This window comes from Ranitomeya variabilis, chromosome 4, assembly GCF_051348905.1.
Source record: "Ranitomeya variabilis isolate aRanVar5 chromosome 4, aRanVar5.hap1, whole genome shotgun sequence".
Classification (NCBI taxonomy): domain Eukaryota; kingdom Metazoa; phylum Chordata; class Amphibia; order Anura; family Dendrobatidae; genus Ranitomeya; species Ranitomeya variabilis.
The window spans coordinates 587,764,564-587,787,741 of NC_135235.1; the positions used below are offsets into that span (position 1 = coordinate 587,764,564).

Genomic DNA, 23,178 nt, shown 5'->3' on the forward strand with positions numbered 1-23,178 from the left:
TGGATGAAATCCACATACCGAGATGCTACGCCGGAATCTCACTTGCTGCTAGCACTAGGACGGAACTCCATGTGTTCTCGGATGCGTCCACGGAGGCCATTGCAGCTGTTGCCTACCTGAAGGTAACGGGAACTGACAATCAAGATCATGTTGGTTTCGTTTTCGGCAAGGCTAAGTTGACTCCCAAGCCTGACCACAGTATTCCCAGGCTTGAACTCTGTGGGACCGTGCTTGCAGTAGAACTTGCAGACTTTATTCAGCATGAGCTGGACACTCACATAGATGACATACAATACTACAGTGACAGCAAAGTTGTCTTAGGTTACATCTACAACCAAACGAGGCGCTTCTACGTGTACGTCAGTAACCGCATTGAGAGAATAAGAAGGTCTTCCAAACCTGAACAGTGGCACTATATCCCATCTGAACTTAATCCAGCCGACCATGCCACTATGTCCTATGTCTATAAATTCTTGGCTTTCAGGTCCAAAGTTTCTGCTGGAACAGAAGGGAAGTGAATGTGTCCAGGAAGTCTTCAGCATCCAAGATCCGGATGATGATCCAGAAGTCCGCTCTGAGGTCAGTGCTCTGGCCACAAACGCTAAACTAACCTCCACCCTCGGTTGCCAGCGCTTCGAACGCTTCTCCAATTGGATGAAACTTGTTATGACTATGGCAAGGTTAGTCCACATTGCAAGATCTCATCACAATTCATATGGAGACAAAGACTGTCATGGTTGGCACGTCTGCCAAAAACCACTCTCTACTGAGGACATTCTGGTAGGATAAACTATGAACAGAACTCTGCTATAGTACTTGCCCATTGGATTACAGTTGGGTCAGAGATAGTTTGGCCTAGTGCGGCTTCTCTGATCCGAAGATGGGTTTCCTTTGAATTATCTCAGGAACTGACTTAAATTAATATCTTATCTTGTTTAAAGTTGTTATTATTGCATTACATGCATGTTTGGTTTCATTTTCAAGGTTGTTGGACTTTATTTCAAGGACATTAATATAGTGAAATCCCTTACGGAATTTCAGACGGGGAGTGTGCTGTTCCATGTATGTTGTTATATTTTACTCTGCTGCCACCCAATGGCCTTTTTCCGTATGGCAGCTTGTTATTAATTATTCTTGTGGGCATGTCTTTCACTTCCGGTTCGGGGGTAAAGTCTTCTCTTCCTCTGGCAGCCATTTCATTTTCAGTTTCATGCTGTTGTGAGAGGACACACTTGAACCGGGCTTAGGAAGGCATCAGTCTTTCGACCTCTTGCTGTTCTCTTGCTGCTCACACTTGCAGTCACACTTGGTGCTACATCTTACTGTACCTTGTCTACACCTGCATTTCTGGAGAAAGTACTGTATTACCAGTTATACACTGTATGTCCAGATTTCCAAATAAACAAGTCTGGATTGCACAATCCCTGGTGTGCATCATCTCTCCGGACGCTGAACAGCATTGGTCCTGTCTGCCTCACATCCAGGAAATACTGAAGGTACGAATCTCTCACAACTCTTAATAGTCAACTACACCTCCACTTGCCTCGTGTGGGGACAGAACAAGCCGACAGGATAGAAGAGATGGATTACATACAGTAAATACAGCTCTGGCAAAAATTAAAAGACCACTGCACAGTTTTGTAAAAATCAGCTTCTCTACATGTCTGCCAGCCATTCCATTATCAGTTGAATTCCAACCAGAGTACACCTCATTCTACTTTATGTGCTTCTGATTAGGTGATCACCTGAACCAAATCTTATTTAACAAAGGAAAGTATACAAAAAACCCTGCTGTTGTGTTCACAATCCTCTTGCAATAGAACAAGCCGGATGGCAAAACAAGTGCTAGTAATATCCCAAAAGTAATAGGAATGAAAAAATAACCTTTAACCATGCCAAAGGTGTTGAAAAGAAAAGTCTTGAGTGAGGAAAAGAACGGCTCAATTCTGACTTTACTAGCAGAGGGACACAGTGACTGTCATGTTGCCTTAAAATTTCTAAGATGACAGTCCATAACAACAAGGTCAAGCAGCAGACATTGGGGACAACAAAGCTACAGACCGGCAGATGGCGAAAATGACTCTCCACTGACCGGGATGACGTCATCTTATTTGGAATGTCACTAAGCAACCGCAGGATGACCAAGATCAAGTGACCTACAAAAGGAATGGCAAATGGCAGCTGGGGTGTAGTGCACGGCAAGAACAGTTCGTAACAGGCTCCTAGAGGCAGTACTCAAGTCATGGCTGAAGTTTGCCAAAGACCATAAGGTTGGGACAATAGAGGACTGAAGTAAGGTAATTTTCTCTGATGGGTCTAATTTTCAGCTTTGCCCAACACCTGGTCATCTAATGGTTAGACAGAGACCTGGAGAGGCGTACAAGCCACAGTGTCTTGCACTCACTGTGAAATTTGGTGGAGGATCAGTGATGATCTGGGGATGCTTCAGCAAGGCTGGAATTGGGCAGGTTGTTCTTTGTGAAGGATGTATGAATCAAGCCGCATAAAAGGTTATCCAGGAAAAACAGTTGATTCCTTCTGCTCAGGCAATGTTCCACAACTCTGAGGACTGTTTTTTTCCAGCAGGACAATGCACCATGCCACACAGCTAGGTCAATCAAGATGTGGATGAATGACCAACAAATCAAATCCCTGTCATGGCCAGCCCAATCTCCAGACCTGAACCCCATTGAAAATCTCTGGAATGTAATCAAGGGGAAGATGGATAGTCACAAGCCATCAGTCAAAGAAGAACTGCTTAAATTTTTGTACCAGGAGTAGAATCAGGTCACCAAAAGCAGTGAGAAAGACTGGTGGAAAACATGCCAAGACACATGAAAGCTGTGATTAAAAATCATGGTTATTCCACAAAATATTGATTTCTGAAATCTTCCTGAGCAATGCATTCTTTTGTTATTTTGACCATTTTTCATTTTTAGAAAATAAATACAAAATTTATTGCTTGGAACTTCGGAGACATGTTATCAGTAGTTTATAGAATAGTAGAACATTTACATTTTACTCAAAAATATACCTATAAATAGAAAAATTAGACAAACTGAACATTTCACAGTGGTCTCTTATTTTTTGCCAGAGCTGTACATATAGAATAGGTATGAATAGGTTATTAATTATGGGGTCCCCCATTTTAATAGCCAGTAAAGGCTAAGTATACAGTTGTGAGCTGATATTATTAGCCTGGGAAGTTCCATGGGTACTATCCCCTTCCCAGGCTATAAACATCTGCCCCCAGTCGCTGGCTTTCCCTCTGCTGGTTGTGAAAATTGCGCGGCAGCCCACGCCCTTTTTTCCATAAAGTAATCTTTTATTAATTAAATGCATGTCCAGTAATTTGCACACACACTCTACTAATTGTATTTGTCACTGACATCTATATATCTACCTATTCTATATGTATTTACTGTATGTAATCCATCTCTTCTAACATGTCGGCTCCTGCAGTGATTTTACAGAAGCCGGCAGATGAATTACCGGCTTTTCTTCTATCTTTCTGTGCATTATATATATATACTGTGTATATATATATATATATATATATATATATATATATATATATATATATATACACACATGTGTGTTACTGATACATACATATATACTGTATATATGCATTCTATGTGTATATTTCGATTCTATTCTAACCTGTCAGTGTGATTTTGCTGTACACCGCACATGAATTACGGGCTTTTCAAAGGACACCAGTGGGTAAAAAATAGACAACACTCCCATGCTGCGAGTGCTGTGCGTTTTTTACTCGCACCCATAGATTTGCATTGGTGAGACTTGGCGGATATATGTGTAAAATTGCAGCATGCTGCGATTTAACTCGCATGTAGAATACGCCCGAGAAAAAAAAGGTGATGTGAGCTGCCCCATAGAGTAGCATTGGTCCGAGTGCTATGCGATGTTTTCTCGCATAGCACTCGTCTGTATTATACGCTAGTGTGACTCCGGCCTTAGTGCGACTCTAGGAACAGCAGCCTCCACAGACAGAGCATAAAGCACAGCACAGAGGAAGGAGGAAAATCACCCCCTGCAGTCTGCCTCCGGAACCTGTGTGAAGTGGGAGCAGCATATGAAGCTGAGTAGCTGTCTCCCTGCTGCGCCCCCTCTTGTGTCTGGTGGCCAGCACCTTGTGCAACTGCAGCGGTCGCACATAGGTAAGGCTGGCCATGATTATAAATGGGCAAAAAGATTTGCGGTGCCAAATTCCAACTTCTGGTCTGGTCTTTTGTTGCATTCAGATTTCACTTTTGCAGCTGGCATCTCCTGGGCGCCTTCTTCAGCCCCATAACCACATCACATGAGTCAAGTTGTGACATCACCAGGCATAGTGAGTGACAGAGGCACCAAGTAGATGCTGGCTGCAAACATAAAGTCCAGCTGCAAACTGGTCCAGGGGACGTGTATCATTTCTAAGCTCGAGAGATCACAATTACACACCGGCATGGGGACATACTGACACATGCCATCTCTCCACTGTGTGGGTCAGACATACCACACAAAATGCTCCTTGGACTTTTGTTAGTAGGCTCAGGACTACAATAAGGGACTTTTCCCCTATTTTAATGATGGAAGATGAAGAGGGTAATTACATGAGAAAATTGATAGTTTCCATAGTGTTATCTTAATGATGCTATGAAATATGTTCTTCTTTACTCACCACTGATCCGTATTTGTAGATACACATAATCTCCATCCCTATATTAAAAAAATAATATGTAATTGTTACCGCAGAATGGTCTCATTAGCCTTACACAGACTATGACACACATAAATATAATCTCAAGATGGCTGAATGGTCGAAAAGTCAGGAGTAACGGCACCTAAGGCAAAGAAAATAAGTCACAGTGCATAGATGTTTGTGTATGACTAAGCTTAAAGGGAAGGTGCCATAAAAAAAAAAAAAAATTTTACAGCAATTGTAAAAATGTAAAGAATTAATGTTTAAATTTTCTTAAAAAATATTTTCATTTGTTTATAATTTAGTAAAATATGAAAAATAATTTGAAAAGTTTTGGAATTTCCACTTTTAAACACTAGGGGGAGCAGCTGCTGAAATTTCAGAAAAATCTAGTGTACAACTAGCTCACATTACAGCACTGCAGTAATTATGGGCGGAGTCTGCTGACGTGTGTGATGTCAGTCCTCTCCTTCCATGTGTTTGCTAAGGGATAAGAGGATGATATTCAGGAACCCAGTGAGCAGCCATTTTGTTGGTGACTGCAGAGTAAGGCTGCCATCACACTAGCAGTATTTGGTCAGTATTTTACATCAGGATTTGTAAGCCAAAACCAGGAGTGGAACAAATAGAGGAAAAGTATAATAGAAACATATGCACCACTTCTGCATTTATCACCCACTCCTGGTTTTTGCTTACAAATACTGAGGTAAAATACTGACCAAATACTGAATGTGTGACGGCAGCCTTGTACTGACAAGTAGACAGTCACCGAGGATGGCAGGCAGCAAGGATTCTGGGAGATATGTGGTGGAGGGAGCAGGGTGACAGCAGCACAGAGTATTTCAGGAGAGCAGTGTGCTGGTCTATGGGGGGCACCCTGTTCAGTGCGCAGAGCAGCCAGGGATTGTACATAGAGCGCTGTCTTTTATACACGTGGATGGACCGTCTGCTCCACAGAAATCCAGGAAACATTTCTGTGGATTGATGGCCTGTTCTGATCCAGACTTTGCATGCAGACCCCATTCCCCTCCTCAGATCCTGTCTTCTCCATCCTGTCCTGGCGATGTGTGAAAGTGAGACGTCAGGCGAAGTACGGGGTGACGCTGGGAAGGAAATGTAGCCTTATAGTAACGATAAAAATGAGACCCCTCTCTTCAGCTGCCTCACTAGCCCTGACTGCACCTAACTGAAGGTCATGCTGCCCCCTCTATTACCCCAGACCCACATGCAGGTGCTCAGCCAGAACCACCATAGAATGGGTCCGCTTTCTGAAGATAATACTGCCATAGTGTTCTCACATAATGCCACCATATAGATCACACATAATACCGCCATATACATCACACACAATACTATCAAATAGATCACACAATACTGTCATACAGTTCTCACATACCACCATATAGATCACAAATAATACCGCCATATAATTCTCACCTAGTACTTCCACATAGATCACACATAATCCCACAATATAGTTCTCATATACCACCGTCATATAGTTTTTACATCATTCCACAACACTGAGCAAACATAATATTGCCATATAGATCACATATAATACCGTCACATAGATCACACAATACTTGGCGGCATAATGTGTGATATTATATATATATTATAATATCCCGGCATAATGTGTGGTCTTTATGGGTTTATGGGAGTATATGTGATATATATATATATATATATATATATATATATATATATATATACACTCACCGGCCACTTTATTAGGTACACCATGCTAGTAACGGGTTGGACCCCCTTTTGCCTTCAGAACTGCCTCAATTCTTCGTGGCATAGATTCAACAAGGTGCTGGAAGCATTCCTCAGAGATTTTGGTCCATATTGACATGATGGCATCACACAGTTGCCGCAGATTTGTCGGCTGCACATCCCAAAGATGCTCCATACAAGGCAGGATGGATCCATGCTTTCATGTTGTTTACGCCAAATTCTGACCCTACCATCCGAATGTCGCAGCAGAAATCGAGACTCATCAGACCAAGCAACGTTTTTCCAATCTTCTACTGTCCAATTTCGATGAGCTTGTACAAATTGTAGCCTCAGTTTCCTGTTCTTAGCTGAAAGGAGTGGTACCCGGTGTGGTCTTCTGCTGCTGTAGCCCATCTGCCTCAAAGTTCGACGCACTGTGCGTTCAGAGATGCTCTTAGGCCTACCTTGGTTGTAATGGGTGGCGATTTGAGTCACTGTTGCCTTTCTATCAGCTCGAACCAGTCTGCCCATTCTCCTCTGACCTCTGGCATCAACAAGGCATTTCCGCCCACAGAACTGCCGCTCACTGGATTTTTTTTCTTTTTCGGACCATTCTCTGTAAACCCTAGAGATGGTTGTGCGTGAAAATCCCAGTAGATCAGCAGTTTCTGAAATACTCAGACCAGCCCTTCTGGCACCAACAACCATGCCACGTTCAAAGGCACTCAAATCGCCTTTCTTCCCCATACTAATGCTCGGTTTGAACTGCAGGAGATTGTCTTGACCATGTCTACATGCCTAAATGCACTGAGTTGCCGCCATGTGATTGGCTGATTAGAAATTAAGTGTTAACAAGAAGTTGGACAGGTGTACCTAATAAAGTGGCCGGTGAGTATATATATATATATATATATATATATATATATATATATATATATATATATATATATATATATCGGCATTATACGTGATCCATATGGTATTGTGCTGCTCTAGGGAGGTGAGAGACGTATGGTGGAAGGAGCAGGGTGACAGGAGCACAGTATTTCAGGACAGCAGTGTACTGGTCTGTGGGTGGGAGGGTGTGCTCACACTCACACGCTCGCAACTGTATACTTATAGCCTTTACTGGCTATTAAAATGGGGGACACCCCCCAAAAAAAGACGTGGGGCCCCCTTATAATTAATAACCATCAAATATTATGCAGACAGCTGCGGGCTGACATTAATAGCCTAGGAAGGGGCCATGGATATTGTCCCCCCCCCCCCCCAGGCTAAAAACATCAGCTCTCAGCCGCCTTTTACATGCGCCTTTTCTGGCGCTTTGCCTGGCAATTTCCACTTACCCTGTAGCGGTAGCAAGTGGGGTTCATATTTGTGGGGTTAATGTCACCTCCATATTGTCCGGTGACATCAAGCCCACGGCTTAGTAATGGAGAGGCGTCTATAAGGCACCCATCCATTACTAATCCTATAGTTGTATTGTAAATAAAGACTCGGCCAGAATAAAGTCCTTTATTAATCTTTATTAAACCATACCGAACGCATAATCCTCGACTCCCTCATCTCCCACAACAAAAATAATAAACCACATTGAGGAAAGACACGCAGGGGGGAGAGTGCATAGGAGAGGATTAGATACTGACTGCTGAGCCGTGTATCTAATCCTGTCCTATGTGATACCGACTGCTGAGCCGTGTATCTAATCCTGTCCTGTGTGATACCGACTGCTGAGCCGTGTATCTAATCCTGTCCTGTGTGATACCGACAGCTGAGCCGTGTATCTAATCCTGTCCTGTGTGATACCGACTGCTGAGCCGTGTATCTAATCCTGTCCTGTGTGATACCGACTGCTGAGCCGTGTATCTAATCCTGTCCTATGTGATACCGACTGCTGAGCCGTGTATCTAATCCTGTCCTGTGTGATACTGACTGCTGAGGACACAGTACACGGGACAGGATTAGCTACCCAGGACAGAGGTAGCAGTGGTAGGTGTATATAGAGGCAGGTAGCAGTGGTATATAGAGGCAGATAGTGGTATACAGAGGCAGGCAGAGAGTGGTATACAGAGGCAGCCAGTGGTATACAGAGGCAGGCAGAGAGTGGTATACAGAGGCAGGCAGAGAGTGGTATACAGAGGCAGGCAGAGAGTGGTATACAGAGGCAGGCAGTGGTATACAGAGGCAGGCAGTGGTATACAGAGGCAGGCAGACAGTGGTATACAGAGGCAGGCAGGCAGTGGTATACAGAGGCAGGCAGACAGTGGTATACAGAGGCAGGCAGGCAGGTAGCAGTGGTATACAGAGGCAGGCAGACAGTGGTATACAGAGGCAGGCAGTGGTATACAGAGGCAGGCAGTGGTATACAGAGGCAGGCAGACAGTGGTATACAGAGGCAGGCAGGCAGGTAGCAGTGGTATACAGAGGCAGGCAGACAGTGGTATACAGAGGCAGGCAGTGGTATACAGAGGCAGGCAGACAGTGGTATACAGAGGCAGGCAGGCAGGTAGCAGTGGTATACAGAGGCAGGCAGACAGTGGTATACAGAGGCAGGCAGGCAGTGGTATACAGAGGCAGGCAGGGGTATACAGAGGCAGGCAGTGGTATACAGAGGCAGGCAGGCAGTGGTATAAAGAGGCAGGCAGGCAGTGCTAGGTGGTATATAGGGGCTGGTAGCAGTGGTAGATGCATAAGAAAATAAAAACGCTGTACTTACCTTCTTTCCTCTACCAGGAAGTGCTGAGTCATGTTCAGGGCAGAGCAGTGTGACGATCTCCCTGCTCTGCTCTGAACAGGTCGGCAGTGATTGCAGCCTCTACTGTAAAGGCCCCGTCTCACACAGCGACGCTGCAGCGATACAGACAACGATGCTGATCGCTGCAGCGTCGCTGTTTTGTCGCTGTGTGGTCGCTGGAGAGCTGTCACACAGACCGCTCTCCAGCGACCAACGATGCCGAGGTCCCAGGTAACCAGGGTAAACATCGGGTTACTAAGCGCGGGGCCGCGCTTAGTAACCCGATGTTTACCCTGGTTACCAGCGTAAAAGTAAAAAAAAACAAACAGTACATACTCACATTCCGGTGTCTGTCCCCCGGCGTCCGCTTCTCTGCACTGTGTAAGCACAGCGGCCGGAAAGCACAGCGGTGACGTCACCGCTGTGCTCGCTTTCCGGCCGGCAGGCGCCCACAGTGCAGAGAAGCTGAGACGCCGGAGGACAGACAGCGGAATGTAAGTATGTACTGTTTGTTTTTTTTTACTTTTACGCTGGTAACCACGGTAAACATCGGGTTACTAAGCGCGGCCCTGCGCTTAGTAACCCGATGTTTACCCTGGTTACCAGTGAAGACATCGCTGGATCGGTGTCACACACACCGATTCAGCGATGTCAGCGGCCTCAACGACCAAAAAAAGGTCCAGGCCATTCTGACACGACCAGCGATCTCGCAGCAGGGGCCTGATCGCTGGTATGTGTCACACATAGCGAGATCGCTACTGAGGTCGCTGTTGCGTCACAAAACTAGTGACTCAGCAGCGATCTCGCTAGCGATCTCGCTATGTGAGACGGGGCCTTAATACTAAGTACAGGCTGCAATCACAGCTCCTCGCTGCAGATATTTACCCTGGACCCTCGGCAGCAGCTTCTCCCAGCAGCAGCTTCTGCCATCGCACGCACTGAGCTGTGTGTGCGATGGCAGAGGGAAATAAACAAAATGGCCGCGATCTCCTCTCACAGCTGTGATGCGGCAGCTCAGTGGGCGTGGCCAAGTCACAGCTGAGAAGCAGGAGATGCGGTCGGAGCCCGACCGTTGGCTCCTATGTACATGGCTGCCGTAAGTGAGGTGTGCAAGTGTCGTGCCCAGACACTTACACCCACACTAATGAAAATGGCGGCCTCCAGTGGTGAATGTAAAAGTGAATAAATAAAAAAGTATGAAAGAGGTACATTTACTTTTGTATTAAAAATAATTGATTGTATAATCAATAATTATTAATACAAAAACTAAAATCACGGCACCCTCCCTTTAAGCCTTTCTGGTTTCGTTCATTTTTTTGTTATAGTTTCTGTCATAAAAACCAAGATGCAGTGCCGAATTTGTCACATGATGACACCTGCGGTGACTGACAAACCATATTGAGTTATACTGAGGTCTGGTGAGGAAAAATAAAGTGATAAGTAGCACTACTCTTTCTGTAAAAAATGATGGTAATTTTACTGTGTCGCAAAGAAAAAAATGTAAAATCCATACCAACATCTCCAGAGAGGGGACATATCACATATGGGATTAATTATAACTGAGGAAGTGAGAAATATCTGAGACTTCAACCTCCATTGAAGTAGGACCACCTGTCGTGAACAGGTAATTACAACAGAGCATCTGCTGAGAACCAACCATCAAGGCTAGGCTTCGTACAGCGGCAGTGATGTACAATCCCCGATGCAAAAACTTCCACTGTTCAAATGAATTACCTCAGCCATTCTGAAGCCAGTGGTCAGTGATAAATATTGGGGTTTGCATCTATCAGATATTTATGGGTGATATATTTTCGGCATCATGGCGAAGTGATGAACATAACGCATTCACTCACATCACCGTAAAGCTGGCCTGACACCTCTAACATAATATTGGAAGATGGATGATGCTATCCATTCTATGCTTCATCTCTTTAGAAAGGTAGAAACGTGATAGGAAACATGACAACAATATCTCCCACCTGGGACATCCAGTGGCAAAAATATCCTGAAAGATGTGGATCTCAATCTTCTAAAGACTTAGCACATCCCATGACCAGCCCCCATATGAGCTAACCAAGGGGAGGTATGTTAGTGTAATCTTGTTCTAATAAAATCAAAGTTTGGGATTTTGTCATTTTTCAGTTCTGGAAGTCACAGTACTCCGTGGTTCTAGCCGTTGCTCTAAGGAGTTCCTCTAAGGAGTGCTTCCCTCCGCTAAGCTCTGAGCCATTTCTGTGACACAGACTTAGTACTTTTGTTTTGTTATCTCTTTTACTTTATGTGACTGTATATACTGTATTGTTTCGTTCCCATTTTGTAACATCTGTCATGCTGGTGGGTATGGACCCACATCATGGACCAGCAAAAAAAGGGTGCAACTAAGCAACTATTTTGTTCTTCATTAGGGCCCCTGATGTTGTTGCTAGACTTGAGACACAGGTAGTCACAATGTACCACTCCAGAACAGACCCCGGAACTGCAACAACTGACCACAAGGAGACAGGTATGAAGGTATGGACTCCAAGTAGCTGGTAGGACAGGAACAGGATCACTGCCAGAATTGATATTGGAGCTGGTTCAGATGGAGTGGATTCAGACTGTAGGACAGGCACAGGGTACAGATAGAACCGATTGGCAGGTTCAGACAAGATGGACTCAGGGTATAGGTATGGGTTCAGACAGGATGGACTCTGGGTACAGGTTTAGACTGGATGGACTAGGGGCTCAGGTACAGGTTCATACAGGATGGCCTCAGGGTTTAGATACAGGTTCATACAGGATGGACTCAGAGTACAGGTTTGGACAGGAAAGACTCTTGGCTCAGCTACAGGTTCAGACATGTTCAAGACTGACTAGACACTAATGTTGCTCAGGCACTTCCCTACAGGGTAAGGTGCCTTAAATACTTAGTGCCTCCCAGCTATTGGCTGGGGACACATCAGAAGTGCGTGTGCTACCCCTTGAAGAAACAGGGAGCGCATACACGCCCTAAGCGAGTTGACAGGAGACCTGCGCGGCCATGGAACACAGGAAGGGTGGGGAGAGCCAGAGCAGTGAAGGTGGCTGGGCAGACAGGGCGGTGATTATGCCAAAGGGAGGAAGAAGCAGCATGCAGGGATGTAGGCGTAACAACATTGTTGCATATTATTTTTAGAAACACTGTCTACTTTTCTGGATTAAATATATAAAATTGAATAGCTCCGTTCCTCTTGCTCAATAAACTGCACCCCTGAAGCCATACTCTACCTGTAAGGGTATGTTTCCACGTTCAGGATTGCATCAGTCTTTGGTCAGGATTTTATGCAAGTAAAATCCTGACCAAAACTGCACCTGAGGTCACTGGCAGGTCACCTGTGGTGTACCTGCGTGTTTTGCTCATAGTAGCAACATGCAGCGTTTTGAAAAAACGCACAACGCATGCGTTTTCGCGGCAAAAACGCATGCGTTTTTAAACGCATAGTGGAGTCTGGATTTCATAAAATCCCATCCACTATGCTGTAACATCTGGACGCTGCGTTTTTGACGCAGCAGAAAAACGCAGCGTCAAAAACGCAGCGTTTCCTGAACGTGGAAACATACCCTCACAGTTGTCCAATCAGACTGTATAAATGACTTGTGGTGGGATCTATTTTTTTTATGGGTAATTGAGAAGCTTGGCTGTGACTGTATCGGAGTATACATATATTCCATGTGCTGGAATCGGATGATGTGTATATATCATACGTTCACTGTAAGCTCCCTAATATCCGGCCTAGTAGTGACAGCAGTCGCTGCCTCGTCAGTGAATTGTCAGACAATTGCGTAAATTGTCTTGGCTGTTCCCCTGATATACTGTAATTATTTACTTTGTAAAAATCATACCGTGAGGATCGCCATCAACCAAAGTGAATATAGGGATCTGAAAAGTGTTCCACAACTTTCGTACGAAGAGCCTGGTGTTCAGATCCGGCACTCCTTTCCCCTGAGAAGAGAAAATAACATTGAACAGGTTTCTTACTGCCTGTGGAGGGGGATCATACTAACAGCACTCTTACCGTAATAAGGATGCAAGGGCCACACTTTCCACAAAAGTCGTCATCAAGAAGCCTTTGAAATGTTGCATCTTTTTCTATAATAAGGACGAAGCGAGCGGAGGTTCTCAAATCTTATATGTTAAAGAGTAAATATATGGATACAGTAATATTTATTTCTCATGCACTGAAAGAGGTTGTCCACTACTTTATCATCAATGTCTGATTGGTTGGGGTGCGACACCCAACACCACTGCAGATCAGCTGTTCCCGGTTTTGGGGGCGGCGGGCAGAAATGCTCAATTGTGGAACTATCATGTCTTTTGATAATGACCGCGGCAGGGTACTGTACAAATGCATCCTATTGATTTAAACAGGAGGCGGATGTGCAGTAAACTGCCGCGGCCACTATCAGAAGACTGAACAGCTCAGCAGTTGAACATTTCTGCCTGGAGGATGCCGACATAGAGAACAACTAATCAACCGGGCTGCCGGGTGTACGACCCCGATCGGTAAGACATCAATGATCTATCCTTAGATGATGATAAAGTAGTGGGCAACTTCTTTAGTAGTTAATTCAGCAATTTCTGCATTATCTTGGTGACAGATGGCCATTAGCATGCTCATGGGGATTGGAATACCACAAAACATAAAACAAAGTCGCTAAGTCAATTAAAGAGCATCAAAATTAAAAAAAAAAAGTTTTGCCATGTGATTAGTCACAAAGTCAGAAGTTTTGACTTGAGGGGAATTTGAGTCTTGAAACCCCCAAGGATCACTGAAATGAGTCCATATATTGCTCAATTATAAGCTGTATGCTTTAGTCCCTGTGTTTTAGGCCATGTGCACACGTTCAGGATTTTTCGCGTTTTTTTCGAGGTTTTTTCGCTATAAAAACGTGATAAAAACGCGAAAAAAAACGCTTACATATGCCTCCTATTATTTACAGGGTATTCCGCATTTTTTGTGCAAATGTTGCGATTTTTTCAGCGAAAAAATCGCATCGCGGAAAAAAAGCAACATGTTCATTAAGGGTATGTGCACACGTCCGGATTTCTTGCAGAAATTTCCTGAAGAAAACCGGAAATTTTCTGCAAGAAATCCGCATTTTTTTTTTGTGTTTTTTTCCCGTTTTTTTCGCGTTTTTTTAGCATTCTGCAAGCGTAATTAGCTTGCAGAATGCTAAAGTTTTCCAAGCGATCTGTAGCATCGCTTGGAAAACTGACTGACAAGTTGGTCACACTTGTCAAACATACTGTTTGACAAGTGTGACCAACTTGTTACTATAGATGCTGCTTATGCAGCATCTATAGTAAAAGATAGAATGTTTAAAAATAATTAAAAAAATAAAAAATGGTTATACTCACCCAGACGATCTCCTCAGTGGTGTCCGTTCCTATAGATGCCGGTGTGGTTCAGGACCTGTGATGACGTTGCGGCTTGTGATTGGTCGCGTGAGTCACATGAGCGGTCACGCGACCAATCACAAGACAGTGACGTCATCACAGGTCCTGAACCACACCATCTATAGGAACCGAAGAGAAAGCATGCACCGGAGAGGCGGGAACACTTCGGGGGCCATCAGAGGGTGAGTATAGGACTATTTTTTATTTTAATTCTTTTTTTTGACCAATTATATGGTGCCCAGTCCGTGGAGGAGAGTCTCTTCTCCTCCACCCTGGGTACCAACCGCACATAATCTGCTTACTTCCCGCATGGTGTGCACAGCCCTGTGGGGGAAGTAAGCAGATCAATGCACTCCTAGGTGTGCGGAATCCCCGCAATTCCGCATTTTTAATGAACATGTTGCTTTTTTTTCCGCGATGCGATTTTTTCCGCTGTGCACACCATGCGGGAAGTAAGCAGATTATGTGCGGTTGGTACCCAGGGTGGAGGAGAGGAGACTCTCCTCCACGGACTGGGCACCATATAATTGGTCAAAAAAAAGAATTAAAATAAAAAATAGTCCTATACTCACCCTTTGATGGACCCCGAAGTGTTCCCGCCTCTCCGGTGCATGCTTTCTCTTCGGTTCCTATAGATGGTGTGGTTCAGGACCTGTGATGACGTCACTGTCTTGTGATTGGTCGCGTGACCGCTCATGTGACTCACGCGACCAATCACAAGCCGCGACGTCATCACAGGTCCTGAACCACACCGGCATCTATAGGAACGGACGCCGCTGAGGAGATCGTCTGGGTGAGTATAACCATTTTTTATTTTTTTGATTATTTTTAAACATTCTATCTTTTACTATAGATGCTGCATAAGCAGCATCTATAGTAACAAGTTGGTCACACTTGTCAAACAGTATGTTTTACAAGTGTGACCAACTTGTCAGTCAGTTTTCCAAGCGATGCTACAGATCGCTTGGAAAACTTTAGCATTCTGCCAGCTAATTACGCTTGCAGAATGCTAAAAAAACGCGAAAAAAACGGGAAAAAAAACGCAAAAAAAAAATGCGGATTTCTTGCAGAAAATTTCCGGTTTTCTTCAGGAAATTTCTGCAAGAAATCCGGACGTGTGCACATACCCTTACTGATCATTGGGTCATTTAGAACCTGGACCCCTACTAGTCAAAACTTCTCACATGGCTATAAGATAAGATATAAAAAGTTTATATAAAAGCTTTTATAAATTAGATTTTTGATCTTCCATTGTTTTCTTTCCTTTGTGTCTCTTAGGGTACTGTCACACTCTGCAACTTTCCAACGATCACGACCAGCGATACGACCTGGCCGTGATCGTTGGAAAGTCGTTGTGTGGTCGCTGGAGAGCTGTCACACAGACCGCTCTCCAGCGACCAACGATGCCGAGGTCCCGGGTAACCAGGGTAAACATCGGGTTACTAAGCGCAGGGCCGCGCTTAGTAACCCGATGTTTACCCTGGTTACCAGCGTAAAAGTAAAAAAAAAAAACGTACATATTCACATTCCGGTGTCCTTCAGGTCCCTTGCCATCTGCTTCCCGCTCTGACTGAGTGCCGCCGTAAAGTGAAAGCAGATCACAGCGGTGACGTCACCGCTGTGCTCTGTACTGCCTTACGGCCGGGAGTCAGTCAGAGCGGGAAGCAGACGGCAAGGGACCTGAAGGACACCGGAATGTGAGTATGTACGTTTTTTTTTTTTTTTACTTTTACGCTGGTAGCCAGGGTAAACATCGGGTTACTAAGCGCGGCCCTGCGCTTAGTAACCCGATGTTTACCCTGGTTACAAGCCAACGCATCGCTGGATCGCTGTCACACACAACGATCCAGCGATGACAGCGGGAGATCCAGCGACGAAATAAAGTTCCAAACGATCTGCTACGACGTACGATTCTCAGCGGGGTCCCTGATCGCTGCTGCGTGTCAGACACAGCTATATCGTATGGATATCGCTGGAACGTCACGGATCGTACCGTCGTAGCGATCAAAGTGCCACTGTGAGACGGTACCCTTAGTCTTCACTGCAGGTTGGCTAACCTATGTTGAGACAACCAGAAAGATGACAATGAACACTTATCTGTTCTCTTAGGGCTCATGCGGACATCTATGCAACTCGGTCCAAGCATAGACCGCAAGGCATGGACTGGCCTCGGGAATCCCATCCTAAGTGTGGCAGCTTCATATATTTCTATGAGACTGCTACACTTTGGTCAGGAGACCCGCGGCCAGTCTGTGATTGTGGTCCACGTTCCGACAGTGTTTCATGGACATCTGCATCAGCCCTTATATAAAGAGAAGCTTCATCATTACTTCAGTCTACAGGAAACTGCTAGAATAGGTCTTGTTATTCGTGTTCAGTGTTTCGCTTTCCCATTTGTAGCATAAAGGATACTTGTGACTCCTTCCACATTTGATGGCACCAAGACTCCCTATAATGCCAAGGAGGTGTGTTAGTTTTTCATAATACAAGACAAATACTGGGAATATGAAGAGTTTTTATTCTAAAGTCCAACAACTCTGGCCTCATACCCCTCCCGGAGGATTAAAGAGGTTATCTTATGTTCATGTTCATGTTCCCCCTGGCTTCCTGATAGCCAGGTTAGGGGGGTGGCAAAGTGCTCCTGATGACTGACAGTTCTGACTAGCGGTATGGTTGGGCATCTGGGATGCTACAAACTGGAGCAGATCTGCGTCTGCAGCATGGGAGAAACATGGGCACTAAAGTTGGACAGATTCAGCCAGCTTCAGTGTAGCGCTTGCAAGCTTTATTGGAAAGAGCTTGTAAGCATTACGCTCCTTGTCTAGCAGACCGTCCAACTCTGATAGACTGCAGAGTTTGCCAGTAACCTAGGCAATGAGAAATAAACTATAGCATTAAAAATTGCTTTGCTCATGAGAGCAAAAAAAATATTTTTTAATAAGAGGTAAATTGCAAAGTTTCTTGTTTTAACAAACACTTTGTTATTTTACCGATTTAAGAAGTTGAGACAATCCCTCAAATGACTAACTTTGTAGCTCTTAGCGCTCTGCTACTGAAAGCAATGACTGTATGAAGTCCTTACAGAGGTGTTAAAGCTGCAGTCCACTTTGGTCCCGTCTTGCTCTATGTATAGCAGGTTGCCAGCCACACAGCCCTTCGATGTGGAAAGCTGTGATACAAATCAATAATGACATTTAATAACAACTTTTGATGTTTCTTAAAATCAATAATAAATGAATATAAATGAAGTAGAGCTGATCTGAGAACATACAATGTGTAAGCTTCTTCTCGGGATCTTCAGCATGCAGGAGATATCGGTCACTATATTGTCCACAGTAGTCTGGCTGCCGTAAAGCTGAACGTTTTCATAAAAAATGTCCCTGGCAGTAATAAATAAAAACTAAAATAAATGATCTAAGCCGGGGTTGACAGCAACCTTTGTTCCCTCCCCAACGCCAGTGATGAACAAACATACATCTATGCAAGTCGTGAACCTACCTCTTGGTGGCGTATGTGTCGGTGTGCACAAGTTTGTAGATCACAGACAAGATTTTCATGGTCAGGGCTGAGGTTAGAGAAATAATTTGATTATTGATACATGTGCATATAGTGCGTCTGGTGGCAAAGACTAATTTATTGTATATGTAAAGGGGTGTTATGCAAAATAATCCACCCAAAACAGTGGCGTAACTAGAGTCCGATGAGCCCCACTGCAAAATTTGGACCTGGGCCCTCATCTGCAGATGGGTCAGATATATAGGCCCTATAAAGGTATATGTGTTTAGCTCCATGTAGTGATGTCCCCCATCCACGGCGGCCTGTTCTTTGGGTACCCAACAGTAACTGATGTTAGATATAATATCAGTTTAACTTCATGTAAAGTATGACATTGGCATTTAAAAGTCTTCAATATGGCAGCTGTCTCTTCTGATGGCCACTGACACCCTGCTTGACACAATTCCAGTGTGCCAACTGGTTGCCATGGCCTTCTGAATGGCCCTATATTTGCCATGTGAGATATCCTATGGATTTCAGCCTTGGCTTCAAAGGAGAATGTCTATTTCACAATCTAATGGAATACTAATGAATAGTGATGAGCGAGCATGCATGGAAAAGGTGTTATCTGAGCATGCTCGAGTGCTAATAGTGTCTTCGGCGTGCTCAAATAATAAGTTTGAGTCGCAGTGGCTGCTGGCTGCATGTCTCACGGCTGTTCAACAGCCACAACACATGCAGGGACATGCAGCCACGGTGACTCAAACTTATTATTTGAGCACGCCAAAGACACTATTAGCACTCGAGCATGCTCGGCTAACACCTTATCCAAGCGCGCTCGCTCATCACTACTAATGAATTCAAGTGTATTACAGGTTCAAGTCCTCTAAGGGAACTAATTAAAAATGAAAAAATATATATTTTAAAGTACGGTATATACAATTTTAAATTACCCTCTTTTCACCAAACGTAAAAAAATAAAAAAATAAAATAAATTTGGTAGTGCTATATATGTAATTGCTTGATCTAATAAAATCTAAAAATATTTATTCCATACTCTGAAACGAGAAGAAAATGATTAAAACACCAGAATTGCCCTTTTTCAGTAACAGCAATGTCCTACAAAATGCAATAAAAAGCGATCAAAATGTCATGTACCCAAAAATGGTATCAATAAAAATGGCGACACAAACAAAAATATTTTATACATTTCCCAATTTTGTTTGTACACAACAAAATGTAAAAAAAAATAAAAAAATGTGCTATTGCTAAGAAAAATTGAAATGCCAGAATTGCCCTTTTTTGGTTGCAGCAATTCCCCCCCCCCCTCAAAAATACAATATAAAGTTATCAAAAAGTTGTTTTGCACCCAAACTTATCAATAGAAATGTCAGAAATTGGTGACACAAACCATACATTTTTAAATTTTGCAAATTTCAATTTTTTTTTCATCACTGAAATAAAGAATATAACTATGTAAGTTTTGGTTCCGCATAATCATACGGTACTAAAAAATCATGTTACGGGTCATTTTTACTGTATAACGAACACAATAAAAATAAAACCCTATAAACAATTGCCAAATAGTGTATTTTTCACTATTTCACTGCACTTGATTATTTTTCCTGCTCTCCAGTACATTATATATGGTAAAATTATTATAGGTGGCATTCAAATCTACATCTTGGTCCTAAAAAAACCCAAGCCCTGATATGGCAATGGGGATAGAAAAAAAAAAGATCGCTCTTGGAAGAAGGAGAAAAAAAAAATTTTGGCGTTTTGACTTTTTATCATTACGCCTTTTAACGATCGGATTATTTTTCTTTTTATATTTTGATAGTTCAGGCTTTTCTGAACTCAGCAAGACCAAATATGTGCATTTTTTATTGTTTTATATGATTTGAACTTTTATATTTTAAAAAAATATTTTTAAAAACTTTTTTTTTTTTACTTTTCATTTGCTTCAATAGTCTCCTTAGGAGACTTGAATCTGTGATCTTCTGATTTTCAGCCCTGCTATGTGTAGCAGAATTGATCATCTACTATGAATGCCAGCCACAGCAAAGACAACCACAGGAGTCTCTTGCAGACCTTGGGTTGTCATGCCAACCCATCGGCGCCCCGCGATCATGTGACGGGGCGCCGATGGGCAGAGCTAGTGATGTGCATTCGGTTTGCGTGTGCTAAACATGCAGACTCAGCATCATAGGTCGTGAAGGGGTTAAATTGTAAACGTCACTTCTAGAAAACTTGCAGCAGAATGTCTGTGCCTTCTTCTACCTCCTCCACCGAATCTTAAAAACACCAAGTATCACCTCCTATCTCAGTAATAGGAAAGTCTGGCTTCATTGAATACTGATTTCATCCCTGAATTGAGTGGGAATGATCAGTCCATTAGAACAATGAAGCAGATTTATCTGATAAGATATATTACAAGGTTAGTTACGGTATTTTCATTTGCACTGTTAATTTATGAAATAAAAATTAAAATGACAGTTACTGTTCAATATGTGCTAATAATAAGCTTAATAAAGCATGTCCTCAGGATCTTACCAAACCGCTGAGCAGACTTGGGACAGTCACTTCTGACTTTTCGAGTTGTGCAATTTTTAGCCATTTGCAATCCAACCGATTCCGTAAACCTGGACAAGAACAGTTGGACATGTGTCTATGAAAATGTCAGAACCAGACATGAGCTGATGGCTACAAGCAACCCCGGTCCAGGTCAGTGCACTCTGCGTGTAGTGATCCCTTATCTCTAGTCAGGACACATGGTAACTACGATTTCATCATTTTTCATTTTTTGCACTGATGTTTTCTTAGACTTACTCAATGTTGGTCCAATTTGATCTGTTTTCCACTGTGAGAGCCGGGGCTTCATCTTTAGAAAGGCTCTCCAAAACCTCTTGGACGATCTTATCAATTGCAGCAACAACCTGAGAGCTGACAAGAGAGAAAAATAACAGATATGTATAGTGCTGGAGGGCGATAGTCTTGGGCGAGCTATTGCTCTATATTGTTCTGGCACTTTACCGGAAATTTATGCCCCCCATCAAGTGTGCAGTTGTGTGTGAAGTGCGTTGCCCTCATTTGAAGGCTTCAGACCTCAGCTGTCATCAAGTATTGGGATTCAGGAGGTGCCATACATGAATCAGGGGACACTCTGTTCGTTTTATGACAAAGAAGTGTACCCAACAGTCATCATAAGTCATATTGCAACTCGTAGTGAGTCGCCCACCAGGGCCATGTGGTACTCGGTACCGGGTCCTGCGTACACAGAGGGATGTCACGGTGGCTGCGACCCGTTCTGTGGCCCTTGGCGCCCATGTAAAAGGGGATAGGTCTTTAAAGGGAATAAATTTTATGTTTGTGACACCACCTGTGGTATTCGGTCAGTGGGGACTGACGCTGCTTTAAAGGGGTCCTCTGGGGTGATGTTATGGCAGCTAGATGGTATGACTTCCCACAGGTGAAGTATATCCCCAGGGCTCCCGGTGTGTAGATGGTAGGTGGTGAATGGTGCAGTAAAGAACGGGGACACAAGGTTGCAGTCTCTTTACCTTGTTTACTGAAGTCTTCAGGCAGCCACAGTCCATGGCACCGGATCACAGGGCAGGCAGGGTCCGGCCGGCTTGAAGGCAAGTTAGGAGTCCCCTTATCCAGGTGGAAATCAAAGCCTTCCTCTAGCGCCGTGGTGGTGTAGTTCCTTACTGCCTATGGCTCCACATAAGGTCCTCACAGATGTTATCTCTCTCTGTCCCACGGTTAGGATAGGACATAACCCATATGACTGGTGACTTGAGGCGGTTTATAGGGACTCTAGCATGCCCCAGCCTCTAAGGGTGTCACCGTGCCTCCTGAGTATTAGGTCAGACAGGTAACTTGGAGTGGTAACTTGGAGTTCAGCTGTCCTGCCAGTCTCTGATGTAAGTCATAGAGGTCCTTACAACCTCGGTGTTCTGGCTACTGGTCTCTGTGCCACAGAAGGAGGCAGCCTGCTCGGGGCTGGTCTCCCCTGATATCCTCTCCTGTGCTTTGCTCTCCTGCACGTTCACTGCAATCAATTCGGCTTTCTGAATGTCTCTTTCCGGGAACTGCTGCACGGCAGCTATACAGCTCCGTAAACCATCTTCTGCCTCAGACTGATCCAGTCTGCCTCCTGCACTGACTGGACCCTCCTGGAACTGTGTATGTATATATATATATATATATATATATATATATATATATATATATAGGGAGTCACCCAGTAAATAGGATCAAAAGCTCCCCCTGGTGGCCTGGAGTGTGAATGTGTTGCATGCTTGTGGTACCTGGTTACAGTTATCCCTTTTTGCCTTCAAGCGTAACATCATTCTCCCTATGAGGAAAGCAATGCTACTGTGATGACCAGGACCCTGGGGCGCCACACTAGTATTGGGCACAGCACTTTCTACTTCGTGCATCCACAGCACAGTACACTTACAGATTTTCCTTCCATTCTACCTGGACTATCCCTGCCAGCCCTGCTTCTGTCATTCCCTGGGATTCCAACTCCAATCCCTCAGTACTTCTGAGGTCCAGTACTTCTCCCACACGCATCAATCTTCCTCTGTATAGAAGGGGTTAAAGTGCTCGCTGTAGCACCAGAATCGAGCCTTAAGCTCCAGATGATCTCTAAAAGGCCTAAAGTTAAAAAATGACACATTTCCTTTGTACTATATGCAAAAAAAACCCATTTTACTCTTGTAAATTTTAAAATGTACAAAAAGAAAAAAGGGCTGATGCAAAAGTTTGTGCACCCTGCATAGTTAGTATCTGTGATGGATACAGGGAAAATGAGGAGTGTACAGGTTAAAATAGTAAGTTTTATTATACAAATTATCATAAAAACATCACAAAAAGGGTGAACAGAGTGCATTAAAGACAAACAAACAGACAATGGCCAGCCTACAGCATGTAAACAAGCATATCAGCAAAATGCCAGCCCAGAGTTCTATATGTAGGTTAAGCCAAATGGCAATAAATATAGAGTTAGAGGAAGCATTGCTTACTACAAGTGCAGGGAGCTAAGGCAGGCCAAAGGTGTCAGATGGCAGGAACTAGACGTGCATTTCGTATGACAGATAC

The 23,178-nt window shown here is 43.8% G+C and overlaps 1 protein-coding gene across 5 annotated transcripts in view; it reads right to left on the minus strand.

Annotated features, from left to right (window-relative positions):
* Positions 1-23,178, minus strand: part of SPO11 (SPO11 initiator of meiotic double strand breaks) — a 137,623-nt gene that overhangs the window by 39,275 nt on the left and 75,170 nt on the right. For all 5 annotated transcript variants that reach the window (XM_077253140.1, XM_077253142.1, XM_077253141.1 and 2 more), the window contains 9 exons: positions 20,899-21,012; positions 20,623-20,711; positions 18,073-18,139; positions 17,846-17,954; positions 17,657-17,743; positions 16,987-17,023; positions 13,193-13,302; positions 13,020-13,119; positions 4,685-4,722 (listed from right to left, as the gene is read on the minus strand). In XM_077253140.1, the coding sequence (XP_077109255.1) occupies positions 4,685-4,722; positions 13,020-13,119; positions 13,193-13,302; positions 16,987-17,023; positions 17,657-17,743; positions 17,846-17,954; positions 18,073-18,139; positions 20,623-20,711; positions 20,899-21,012 (751 nt within the window). The remainder of the gene's footprint in view (positions 1-4,684; positions 4,723-13,019; positions 13,120-13,192; positions 13,303-16,986; positions 17,024-17,656; positions 17,744-17,845; positions 17,955-18,072; positions 18,140-20,622; positions 20,712-20,898; positions 21,013-23,178) is intronic.